The sequence below is a fragment of the Triturus cristatus genome, chromosome 4_2 (genome assembly GCF_964204655.1).
Source record: "Triturus cristatus chromosome 4_2, aTriCri1.1, whole genome shotgun sequence".
Taxonomy (NCBI): domain Eukaryota; kingdom Metazoa; phylum Chordata; class Amphibia; order Caudata; family Salamandridae; genus Triturus; species Triturus cristatus.
In genome coordinates this window covers 253,671,910-253,684,443 of record NC_140586.1, presented here as the reverse complement: position 1 = coordinate 253,684,443, position 12,534 = coordinate 253,671,910, and the positions used below count along the sequence as shown (strand labels likewise).

The following is a 12,534-nucleotide window of genomic DNA, read 5'->3' as shown; positions in this document are numbered from 1 at the left end:
TGTTAAAAACTTTTGAAGCACACTTTGTGGAAGTTTATAGGAATAGGTTCAGGATTCAAGGAGCCATTTAAGGCGACCAGGAGGAGATGTCAAAGGCATGTTCATAAAGCGGACAGATTGTTTGGGCTAAATTTAGAGCATATTAAGAATATGCTGAAAACATAAATATGGGCACCCAGATATTGCAATCATGAGACTGCGTCTTTAAATCACATATGTTCCTGCTCACAATTCTAAGTGGAAAAAATTATAGGATGTGAGCATAGTTGATTAAAGAGGTTAATTTTCCTGAGAGCACTATGACCAGTTGTCTTTGTGAGTTCTGGAATTAGTCAAGGAGCATAGATTGTCTAATGTCATGATCTATTCAGTGAGTTCCATGGGATATTCTCATTGAGTTCATTTTTATTTGTTGACAAACGGTAGACCCACCATTGTTCTTTTTCAAGAAGGCGCTCTGTAGGTTAGTGATATTTTTGTCCAGTTGTTTAATGATTACCCAGTTTATGTAATTTGTAATGTGTCCCACCTCTAGGAGGTGATCTGGCTTCCCAGTAGTGTTCCGTTTGCATCCGATATTGCTGCGGTGTTCTCAGATGTGGACTTTGATTTTCTGGCTGGTCATGCCGACATACCGGAGACCACAAGGACAAGTGATCAAGTAGACCATATTGCAGGAGTTGCAGTTTGTGTGCTTTGTGATCTGCCATGTTTTTCCTGGCTCTAGGGTCAAGAATTTAACTGTTTTGGTAAGGTGGTACACACTGCAGTTCCCACAAGGAAAATGGCCAGTCACACTAGGAAGGCCCCAAGCATTGAGGGCAATATTGGTGGGATTTTCATGTGTTTGCGGGTGTGTGGCCACAAGGCTATCCCTTAAGGCTATGTGCTTTTTGGTAGGAAAACATGGGTTTTTCCCAGTTGAGTTTGCCTGTCCCAAGTATCCTCCGGTGTTTCTGAATAATCCTCAATACTTTATTTGAGATGCAGTTGTAAGTGGTCACGCATGTGAGTGGTATTGATATAGACATGCGTTGTGTCTCTTCTAATAATCCTTTTTGTTTTGGTTTCTCGCCCGTTTTTTCGCAGTGCAAATTACTTTATCGGAATACCCACGTTCCATTAGTTTTGTGGTGAGTGAAGAAGCTTGGTTTTTATAATCCGTGATGTTGTTGCAATTCCTACGTAGTCTGAGATATTGGCCAAAAGGTAGATTTTTCTATTAACGGCCTTGTATGGAAACTATCGTAACGGCAAAGGGAATTCCTGGCTGTTGGCTTGAAGTGGGTTTTAGTTCCTAAATGACCTCTCTCAGCTGTGATATCTTGGTCCAGGAAGGCGATGGTCTTCTTATCCACACTGTGGGTAAATTTTAAGCTCAGGTCACGTCCGTTGATCAATGTAAGGAAGGAGTGCAAAGTCCCTTCCAAACATTCCCATATGAGGAAGACATCATCAATCTACCTTTTGTAAGATTTAATGTTTTCTTTGAAAGGCATGCCTGAATTGAGGCTGTGTGTTTTTTCAAAGTTGAAAACGTATTTCCCTGCTATAGTAGGTTTGCAAAAATAGTTCTCACTCAAACTCAAAATAGTTGTCTTTTAGTACTAGTTACGAACACTGTAATACAAATGACCTGGGGCTGTTGCAATCCCAAGTTGCTGCCTCAAGTGATAATCTAAGCACATCTAGTGTGTCATCTTGGGGAAGGCTTGTGTACAAGCACTCAATGTCCAGGCTGACCGGGAAAGAGGCACCTAGGTCAAAGGTGAGAGAATTTAATTGCCGTAATAGGTATTTAGTGTCTTTCAGGTAGGTCGATGTTGCCTGTACTATGGGTTGCAGGAAAAAGTCACAGAAGCCTGAGAGTGGTTCCAGTAGTGAGCCAATCCCTGAAACTATTGGACGACCGGGAGAGGGATGCTTGCTTTTATGTATTTTTGGGATCGTGTAGAAATATGGGATCCTTGCTGCACTCATTGCGAGGAAGTGGGCCTCTTGTTTGCTGATTTTGCCCCTTGTTTTCGCATCCTCTACTAGGACTTCAATTTTAGTTTTCAAGCCTTCGCTGGGATCCTGCCCAAACGTTTATAGTTCTTTTCATCGCTGAGTAGGAGTTTACATTCTGCTTGGTAGTCATCCATGTTTTGGAGTACGATCCCTCCTCCTTTGTCCGCTGGTTTAATAATGATCTTATCATTTGATCTCAGGGTGTGCAGTGCTTCGAACTCTGCGCTGCTTGTATTTCTGAAGTGTGGTTCCTCAGCTGTTTTTTTCAATGTTGTTGAAGACCGCCTGTTCGAATACGGTTAGTTCTACCGATATCGTGTTAGGAAGAGGGATGAATGTGGATTTGATCTTAAAGTTGGTATCACCTTGTGCTTCTCTTTCATCTCCTGTTGGTTGGTTATGGAAGAATGCTTTGAGTTTTAATTTGCGGAAAAAAAAAAAAGAAAATCGGCAAGTTCACAGTGCAGTTTGAATTTATCTAGCCTTGCCACGAGCACTTGTTCAGTAGGTTCTACTCTGTTGGTGTCAGGATGTGGGAGGGGAGGTTTGGGACTAGGTTCTGTGGGAGCTGGGTCCCGCTTTTTCTTTGGTTTTGCTTTGCGTGCTGGCCCCCGGGTTCTGGATCTCCTCCCAGTGGACTTGATTTTGCCTTCTTCTCCTGTCACGTCCTCTTCGGCCTCTCCCCTCATGAAAGGAAGTTGAGGCTGTATAAAAAGTGGATTCCATCCGTACATCAAATGTGGGTTGGGTTGAGAGTACAGACCTGGGTAGTGTATTTGGCCTTCCTGTTGGAATTGGGCAATGGTTGTTGCCAATTCTCGGTTCGTACTCTTCCCCATGGTTTGTTGTGGTAGCTTCCTCCGCTGGACCCACTATTGACTGATGAATTATCATCAGAGAATCCTCCAGACATTTCTGAACATCTTGTTGGTTTGTAATCTGCATCCGCATTGGGGTAGGTCTTGATATTAGAAAATGTCTTTAAATCCTTTTGAAATGTATGTATTTTTGATTAAGTCAGGTCTTCTTTATATTCCGCCATTTCTTTGTTGACTTCATCTAACTTCTTTTTGGGAATGAGGCGAGTGTGGTTTTAAAGTGGCTTTCAGTGGCTTGAATATCTTTCAAAATAGCGTCAGACAATCTTTTTGCCGTCTGGATGATCAAAATAATCCAATCCCTGGTACAATGCCAGGCAATTTGGGCCCAACCTCTCCTGAAGGCCGCATCTTCCAAAAAGATGCGGGGGCATTGGTGAGGATCAGCCTCTTTGGGGTATCGTTGTTCCTCAAGTACTCGGTGAGAATCACACTGTGTAGGATGGTTCTAATTCTGTTCCTTTTCTTTTCTGTAAAATATTCTCAATCTGTGCTTTGGGCTATGGTTTGTGCAACATTCAAGTCAGCCATTAAAGGAGGGCCCTGAGGATTGTGTTAACATCTTCCTCCATGAAGAGGAGACTGGGATTCTCTGCCATTTTATTTGCTATGTGCCAATACAGACAGTTTTGTCAAAAAGGCGCTCCTACAGCTGTTCGCTGTCTAATTGCTGTCTAGTATTAGGGTAACAAGGAGAGAGCGAGGAAGAAACATAGGGGGCACGTCCTTTTCCCCTGGGTTTCACTAGTAAAGAACAACATGGACGGACCCACTAATGAATCCACATACCAGGATGACTCAGTGTTATACACTGGAATATAGAGCAACCAATAGGTTTGTAAGAAGAACCCTCACCCACCAACCTAGTTGGTGGCATGCTTCATCATTGGGTTCCCAGCTTGGCTACCGAGTGCAACCCCGCTGTGCTTCGACTCCTGAATTACAGCGGAGCGGGTTTGGTTTTTGGGTGTGAAGGGTGCTTGAAGTGGTGATTCAAAAATGTTTCTCGGATCCCCCAATGTTAAAAACAGAGCTGGGATATTGTGAAGATGAAAATTGGTCTTCGTTATCCCCATTAGCTGGTCGACATGTTTCAGCCTCAACTGAAATAATGAGTCTTTCTTCAGGACCATAGAGAAGTCAAATATGGTGTGTCAAAGGAGAATGCTGACACGTGAATTTTTCGGCACACTCACTAAGGTGTGCTGTGCATGCAGTTTTGTAGCCGCACTTACGGACCCCACCATCTGGTTAAAATCTGGAAGACAAAGCATAACATAAAGGACATACAAAACATTTATAGAAACATCATTGTGACTGTTGCTTGGTAGTTACCTTGTCCGGTTTATGGCGATGTGCTTGCTACTATATATATTCAGTGCAATCAGGGAGTCAGACTCAGGATTCATTAAAAACAGTCATTTACACATGGGACATACACATGATGTATGCAAATTCGTGCATAGTGATTAGTGCAGGCATACATGTCTCAGTGAACTGTTAGGCAAGTGCTGGCTTCAACCGATGACTTGTGGTTGAAGCTTAAGTCATAGATTGCTGTCTATTACTATCATAACTCTGAATGATGTAATACCATCAAGCGGTAAAGACCTAGAATTACTGGTCGAGAAACAGTTTAGCCTTGGTACGCGTGCATATGTAATTTATACATGCGTGATAAATGCACACTACATATCGCAAATGGCAAGAAGTCGAGAGATGTCTTACACCAGCTACGTGAATTAAGTAGCTGTTGTGGATCCCGGAGGGGGTGGGAGAGAGTTATTCTTACAAACCTATTGGTTTCTCGATATATTACAGTGTATAACACGGAGTCATCCTGGTATGTGGATTCATTAGTGGGTCCGTCCACGTTGAAAGCTATCAACAAACAACTCTGCAATCGTCTTGAACACCACCGACTAGACATCTCGTGTCTGGATTCTACAGCAACCACAGTACAGAAACTGCCCTCATCACAGCAACTGATGACATCCAGACCATCTTGGACAAAGGGGAAACTGCAGTGCTCATACAACTCGACCTCTCAGCGGCCTTCAATACGGTCTCCCACAGCACCCTCATCACAAGACTACACAACTCCGGAGTAGAAGGACCTGCCCTGAGATGGCTAGTCTTTTTTTTCCTACAGCACCCTCATCACAAGACTACACAACTCCGCAGTAGAAGGACCTGCCCTGAGATGGCTAGTCTTTTTTTTCTCCAACAGGACCCAGCAAGTCAGACTCCTGCCCTGCACTTCCGAACCATGAGCTCCTCATCTGACCCTCATGCCAGCCCCTATACCTTAAGATCTCCCTCTTAAAAAAATAACAGCTAAACTGATCTTCCTAAAAGGCTACATTCAATGGTAATCAATCAATGTCATTTGTTACTCATTTTATTGAGTTCGAAAGAATGAAAGGCTAAGTAGCACTCATCCAAGTGTCCGCAGGTCCCCAAAGATCCTCACACAATTTTCACATTTTTTAACATGTCCGCCAGGACATATGTGCTGTCCCATGTCACGCCAGGCCTCTTAAGCTGCCTCTCCAAAGCTGCAGCTTTCGCCTGCAGTTCAGCAGCAGTTAGTCTTTGTTCCCCCTGCCGCCTACAAAACAGGATCTCATTCACCTCCTCCTCAATCCGCCGAGTGTAGATCAGGGGAAAAACCTCACGAAGGACATTCACAACCTGCTGCTTCAGTTGGGTGTCACGGCACACCAGGTTCAGGATGAAGATGCCTGCATCAGTGGAGAGAGAAGAAAAGGGACACGGCAGAGAGATTGAGAACAGTTAATAATAGTCTATTATCTAATCACAGTATTCACAAAGTCTTGTTTAGACGATCTGCATAACCAAACACTTATTAATAATTCCAGAAAATGGGATAACGGATGCATAAATATTTATTCTCCTTGTGTGGAAAGCCCTTCAGGGTTAAACAATTTTGGAATTGTCCTCTTAATCTTTCTGGACAAAGGCAGCATATTCTTAAGTGGTGCTACTTTTTTTTACCACAACCCTAACATGTTGCATCTTATACTGGCTTGGTGCCGAGGACGGCTCCAGGCCACCCTATTCACCAGTGCTTGTGTGCTGAGGCCATCTCCACCACGCACTCGAGGCAGAAAATCTCTCTGGTGCAAATACCAGAGGGATTCCTTTCACTAATTTAAGCTTACAGAGCGTATGAAGAGCATCCCCAGCACAAAAAGTAGTTTTTTTTTTTGTGAAACAGACTATCGGTGTGCATGGCGAGCCGATGTCATTACACAGAAAGTGAAAATAAAATGAGCCGATTGGTTCATTTACTTTCACTTACATCGGTGCTCGGGTGCATATCTCAGCTCCCCCCAGCACCGATTTGGACGGGGAGGTGTCATTGCAAAGGGGAGAATCTCTCTCCCATTTCCAATGGTACCACTCCAGAGTGGATCGCTGCTTGGGGATTGCTGCAGAAGGGCAATTTCAGAGCAGGGTTGCACCCACTAGACCCTAGGTTCTATTTTTTAAGGGGGGGGGGGGGGAACGGTGTCCTTGCAATGGCCTGATGTTCCCCCTCACCCCCCAGGCCCAAAAGTCTTTCTGCCCCCCCCCCCACGGGGTATATGGCGGTTGCTACATCTTATCTGCCCCCGTGGGTGGGGGGGGTGTCAGAAAGCCCTGTAGACACCAGGGATTTTTATAGGGGAGTATATGGGGGGGTGGCAGCCCTTCCAAGCATCAGGCCTAACCACGATCCCCCCCCCCTAAAAAAAACCAGCAGTCTTTCAGCACCCCATCAGGGGCAGATTGGAGATGTTTTCCTCCAATCTGCCCCTGGAGGGGAACAAAAACCCCGTTAGACCACCATGGGGTTGATTTTTTTTTTGGGGGGGGGGGTTGAAGGGGGCTTGCAATGGACTAGTGCTCTCTCCTGGTCCAAAAGTGTTTCTGCCCCCGTCCACTTTCCCCGGGGGGCAGACTGGAGGATGCTAAATCCAATCTGCACCCGGGGGCAGAATTCCCACTAGACACCAGAAGTTTTATATAGGGGAATAAATGGCCATCCACCCAGGCATTCGGCCTAGCCCCCACCCCTCCCAAATAACCCCCAGCAATCTTTCTGCCCCCTGTCGGGGGCAGATTGGAGGGGTTGCTTCCAACCTGCCTCTGGGGGTGGACAGAAAGCCTACTAGACCACCAGAGATCATATTTGCCCCCCCCTGCAATGGGCTACTGCTCTCCCCTACCCCAGGCCCAAATGACTTTCCGACCTCCAGAGGCATAATGGGGGTTGCTACCTCTAATCTGCCCCCCCAAAAGCCCACAGGGGAGTAAATAGACGGGGGCAGCCCATCCAGGCATCAGCCCCCCCCCCCAAAAAAAACCAACAGTCTTTTTGCAGCCCATCAGGGGAAGATTGGACTCGGTTTCCTCAAATCTTGCCCCAGAGGGAGACAGAAAGTCCAATAAACCACCAGGAAGGCGATTTTTTTTCTCCAATTGGGGGTGACCCCCCCCCCCCGCAATAAACTAGTGCTCCCTCTAGGCCCAAAAGTAATTCTGCCACCCCGGGGAGGTGGGATCGTCAGATTGGAGGTTGCTACCTCAAATCTGCATACAGGGTGAAGAAAGCCCACCAGGGGTTTTTATACGGGAAAAATGGGCAGCCCCACCCAGGCATAGGAGCCAACCCCCGCTCCTCCCAAATTACACCCAGCAGTCTTTCTGCCCCCTCCCCCGTTGGGGGCAGATTGCAGGTGTTTCTTCCAATCTGTCCCCGTCAGTGGGGAGAAGGCCCACTAGACTACCAGACATTATATATCGAGGGGGAGGTGCCCACCTGGCAATGGGCTAATGCTCCCCACTACCCCTTGAACTAAATGGCTTTCTGACCCCTGGGGGCATACTGGTGTTCGTTACCTTCAACCTTACCTTGGGGGGTGGGGGGCAGGAAAATAGGCACAAATCAAGCCAAGGTCAATGGGAGTTGCTCCCATTGACCTTGGTTTGATGCTTGCCAGTCGCATGCACTAGGCCCAGCCACGCAAGTGAGGTAACATTTTTATCAGGTCTAGTGGGGGGGACGCTACATGGTAGGAATTTAATGGATTCCTGCTCATCCTGGATGTTTACGTCACAGAAATACACAGAAAATGTGCAATTAGAGGCAAAATTTGAGGTTCGCAGGGCATTGTGGGTAAGAAAAATGTGTGGGATCCAGGAGAGGCATTCCACCCTGGACTCCCCTGCCCTGGGCATCTAGTTTTCATAAATATCTGGGTTTGGTAGGTTTCTATGGGTGGCCGTTGATCCCCGGCCAAAAAAAAAAAACACTATCCACATTGCCAAATCATATCATATTTGTGACCGGAAATGTTGATGTCACCAAATTGCATTTTGGGGCCTTTCCTGTAGCAGGCACTAGGCCTACTCACACAAGTGAGTTACCATTTGTATCCGAAGACTTGGGGGAAAGGCTGGGTGGAAGGATATTTGTGTGTCCTTGCAGATTCCAGAACTTAAAAATAGGTATTTTTAGTCGAAGTTGGAGGTTTGCAAGAGATTCTGGGTAAAACAACCTTGTGAGAGCCACACGTGTCAACCCACCCTGGATTTTCCTAGGTCTAGTTTAAAAAAATGTACAGGTTTGCTAGGTTTCCCTAGGTGATGGCTGAGCAAAGGCCCAAAATCCACAACTAACCACTTTGTAAAAAAAACAGTCAGTTCCGAGTGGAAAAATGTGATGTATCTATGTTGTGTTCTGGGCCGTTCCCTGGTGCAGGCACAAGTCCTATGTGCACAAGTGAGGTTCCCTTCTTATCAGAAGACATGTGGGAGCATAGGAAAAGTAGGATATTTATTATTTCCAACTGCATTTCGTTGCATTTATGCCTTTCAAACATAAGCCATAGTGTAAGAATAAAGACATTTTGAAAAATACCCTCTAAATCATATGCTCGCATAGGTACCCACAAATTCAGAGATGTAAAAATAACCAGTGTTACTAAACTACATATCTTGTGGCCATTTCAGAAGTACATAGGTTACCTTGATACCTATTTTTCACTATACATATTTCACCATATGAATTGGTCTATACTCACTGCACAATGAAAAACCATTCTAAGGTGCAACTCGGTTGCTGGCTCTAGGTACCTGCAGTTTTTGTAGAACCTACAAACCCTCCATATCCCCCCACTCCCAACCCAAAAGGGAAAATGTAATGGTACATTGCTTTTGTAAATTAGCCAACATGACAAAACGTTACAGATGAAAACATTGTCACAAATGGCTGTTTTTTCAACTCTTTTTCAATATTTCTTTATTTCAACAGCTTCTTTGGGAAAACCTTGAAGGATCTACACATATGACCTCTTGCTGAATTTAGAATTTTGTCTACTTTTCAGAAATATGATGCTTTTCTGGATCACCCATAGGTTTCATTACACCACAAACTGGAAAGTAGGTTGAAAACACAAAAAATAGGAAAAATGGGCTACCTCTTTGAGAAATGCCAAAACAGTGGTTGAAGAAGAAAAAAAAATTGATTCTGCTTTGCATGGTCCTGAAAGCTGGGAAGATGATTACTTTAGCTTATCAAACCGTTCATTGATGCCATTTTTTTTTTAAATCCAGAGCATTTTTTCCCTATTTTTTCCCCAAAACTCGAAATGTAGCTGTATTTTGGCAATTTTCTCTGTTCTCTCTAGGGGAATTCGTAAACCCTGGGTATCTTTAGAATCCCCAGGATGCTGGGAAAATGTGTTCTCAATGATGTACATCCTAATATTAGTGTGTTTTTTAATCGTAGGGATCCACAGGAACATTACTTTGACCATTGACTGAACTAGGCACCAGCTAAACCTTTATGTGACTCTACCTTCCAAATTTCAAACAGTTCATGTACCGTTCCACTAAGTTGGGTTCTACAGAGCTGAACTGAACAGTTATTCATCACCATTAATATGCTTCTTGTTTTTTTGGGTTGGTTTGAGACTTTGCTAATCACATTTTGTCTCAGTCCATTGGATTATTCATCTCTCAGCTAATGGTATTGGCTGTTTAATTGTTTCCTACTGTCTTCACTTGTGCACGTGCATTGCACTGTTTGACGGACTAATGTACAACTATTGCTCTCTCGGTCTCCTCATTTTGGTCCCCTCCTCTGTATGGCACTCTGTTCCTCCCTTTTTTCGTTTCCCTGTGTGCTACTTGTTCCCCTTTGTGCTCCAGGTCCCCATCACTCACCGTATTCTCCCTATTCCACTCTCCCTACTTTGTGTGCTCTTTGTTTCCACTTTCCACCTTTTCTTCCTGGTAGCTTCTCATAAGTGCATCCAGGACAGAGTAATACTTTTGGGTTCACAGAAATGAATGAAGGGTTCCGATTCCCTTTAATAATGTCCTCCTTTTCTTCCTGTCAAAAGAAGGTCAGGTGGTAATGACGCCTTCATTATAGTCCTGCCTTTCTTTCTGTGCAAAGTAACCAAAGGCCCATAATAAAGGCTCCCTACTCAGCCGACCTTTATTTGAAATAAAAACAAATAAGCATTGATAAAGATGATAGGTCTGGCGTTCAGATGATGGGTGTATGCACTCAATATGTCACCATACAAACAAACATTGTCACTTATCCTTGCCTTCATGCATCCATTTATCCACCCACTGACTCCTCCTCGTGTTCACCAGCTCACAAATAAATAAAACACCCACACACAAATGCAACCTATGGGAGATTAATGAAAATAATAAAAGTAGAAAAAAGGAAACATGGCAGGCATATTCTTGCAGAACAACTACAATTAAACACATCAGCAGGTGGTCATCTTGTAATGGTACTCTAACAAGTGTATAATTCTAACAAGATTCAAGCATGGCTGTCATGTTCAGAAACAAGGTGTTGGCCATCTTGGGATAATTTAACAATGATGCCCTAGAGACAATACTACTCCATGATGATCGCATGGTTTAGAAGCAGTGGTCGCGCAGGAAGGGCACTGCAGATTAATTGAGTCGGCCATTAGCTCTTTATAAGGAGCTCTAGTATTCTTTAAAATTTTAAGAAAATAAATAAATAAAAATCAAAGTCATCAATCCAAATAAAAGGGGAACATATGAAAGGAGAAAGTGGAAAACTGAAGGACTGGCCAACTAATCCTGGCAATGAAGCTCACTCATTTTCAGATGTATGTGCACATGTGACCAGACAAACAGATCAAGCCATGATCACTGCTTTGCCACTATATCCAATGCAGCCAGGCAGAATGGACCAGACACTTTCACTACAGGAAAAAATGCAATGCAAGCACTCTTGTTTTCTTTTCGAAGCACATAACTAGACCACATGTGGGCCAGCCTAAAGCCCTCTCTAAGTAGCACTTCTGATGCTCATATACGGTCCGACGACAGCTGCGCTGTCAAGCCAAACTTAAACACAAGACGATATCAAACAAAGGGAGAGTTCAAAACAACCCACCTCCCATTTATTCATGGGGTAGGTACCGGGTGCTGGGGGACAAGGGGTATTAATCCCCCACCTCAGGTACTGAAGTGGGGCTGATCTAGAGGACAATATCCTCTTCAGATTTTAGAAAGGAATGGAAGGTGAAGAGCCTACAATGGCAGATGAAGGTCTGTCTGAAGCCTTGCTGTACATCACACGCGTCTCCCTGAGGTGCGGTAACCGAAGAAGCAAACTCTATGGAGGCTCCAACACATTTTTATTTTGTTAATTAATTGCAGTCATTAGGTATTGAGTCTCTACTAAACACCATTCTATTAGTCAAGCCAGGTGGAGACAGCAGAGTAAGGGAAGGCAGGTGAGGCTATTGTATGTTAATGTTGTTGCTATCCCAGCCGACTTAAAAAAAGAATGCTTTTAGGGGTGGCTCAACATCTCAGATGGCGTGAGAACCTAGCGAACAACCTTTTATTTTGCTGATCTAACATAACAGTCTCTTAGCAAGTGTCAAAAAGAAACAATCATTGGCAAAGCCAATACGTCTGACCTAGGAAACTACAGTCTGGCGATCCACTGAAAGCTGGAGTCAGGCTCAAGCCTGATGCTTGGCTCAGACACAGCTCGAGGTCCACTTGGAACTTGGAGCCCAAAACGAGCCAAGCTTTCACAGGAGGCCCTGTGGCTTAGTGACTACAAATGCTGATCATGTAACATGGGGAATCAGGTTTGAACTCTGACCTGGGCACTCCATGCTGCAAGTCCGGCAAATCTCTGTTTCAGTAAAAAAAAAAGTGTAAAGTAGTCTGTGTTGTGAAGCACTTGTATTTCCGTGTAAAAGTTTTGCACTATGTGCTACTGCTAAAAATAAAATGTGGATTTTGCCCATTTGTTATTCGCCTCTTCCACAAACTAAGGATAAAGCAGTAAAGTTTGATATCAGAAAGAGATACCCATCTAGTGCAGTGGCGTAACGAAAGCTGAGGGCCCCCCCTGCACGGTACACGGAGGGGCCCCCACTGTAAGGCCTGAGTACTGGGCTGAGGAGGGGGATCGCAGGGGATGCGGGGGCCTGAGTTACGCTCCTGATCTAGTGGCTGAATTGCCCACTGTGAAACTGGAAAATCAGAGATCAATTCTGGCTTTTCTTCTTGACCAAATTGTGTGAACCTAGGCAAATACCTTTAAACCGAGCATGCT

The 12,534-nt window shown here is 44.6% G+C and overlaps 1 protein-coding gene across 1 annotated transcript in view; it reads right to left on the bottom strand.

Annotated features, from left to right (window-relative positions):
* Nucleotides 1-5,253: 5,253 nt before the first annotated feature.
* METTL13 (methyltransferase 13, eEF1A N-terminus and K55) overlaps nt 5,254-12,534 on the bottom strand; it is a 118,357-nt gene continuing 111,076 nt past the window's right edge. Inside the window, exon 8 of the mRNA XM_085601444.1 lies at nt 5,254-5,632. Coding sequence (XP_085457570.1) covers nt 5,358-5,632 — 275 coding nt within the window. The 3' untranslated portion in view covers nt 5,254-5,357. The remainder of the gene's footprint in view (nt 5,633-12,534) is intronic.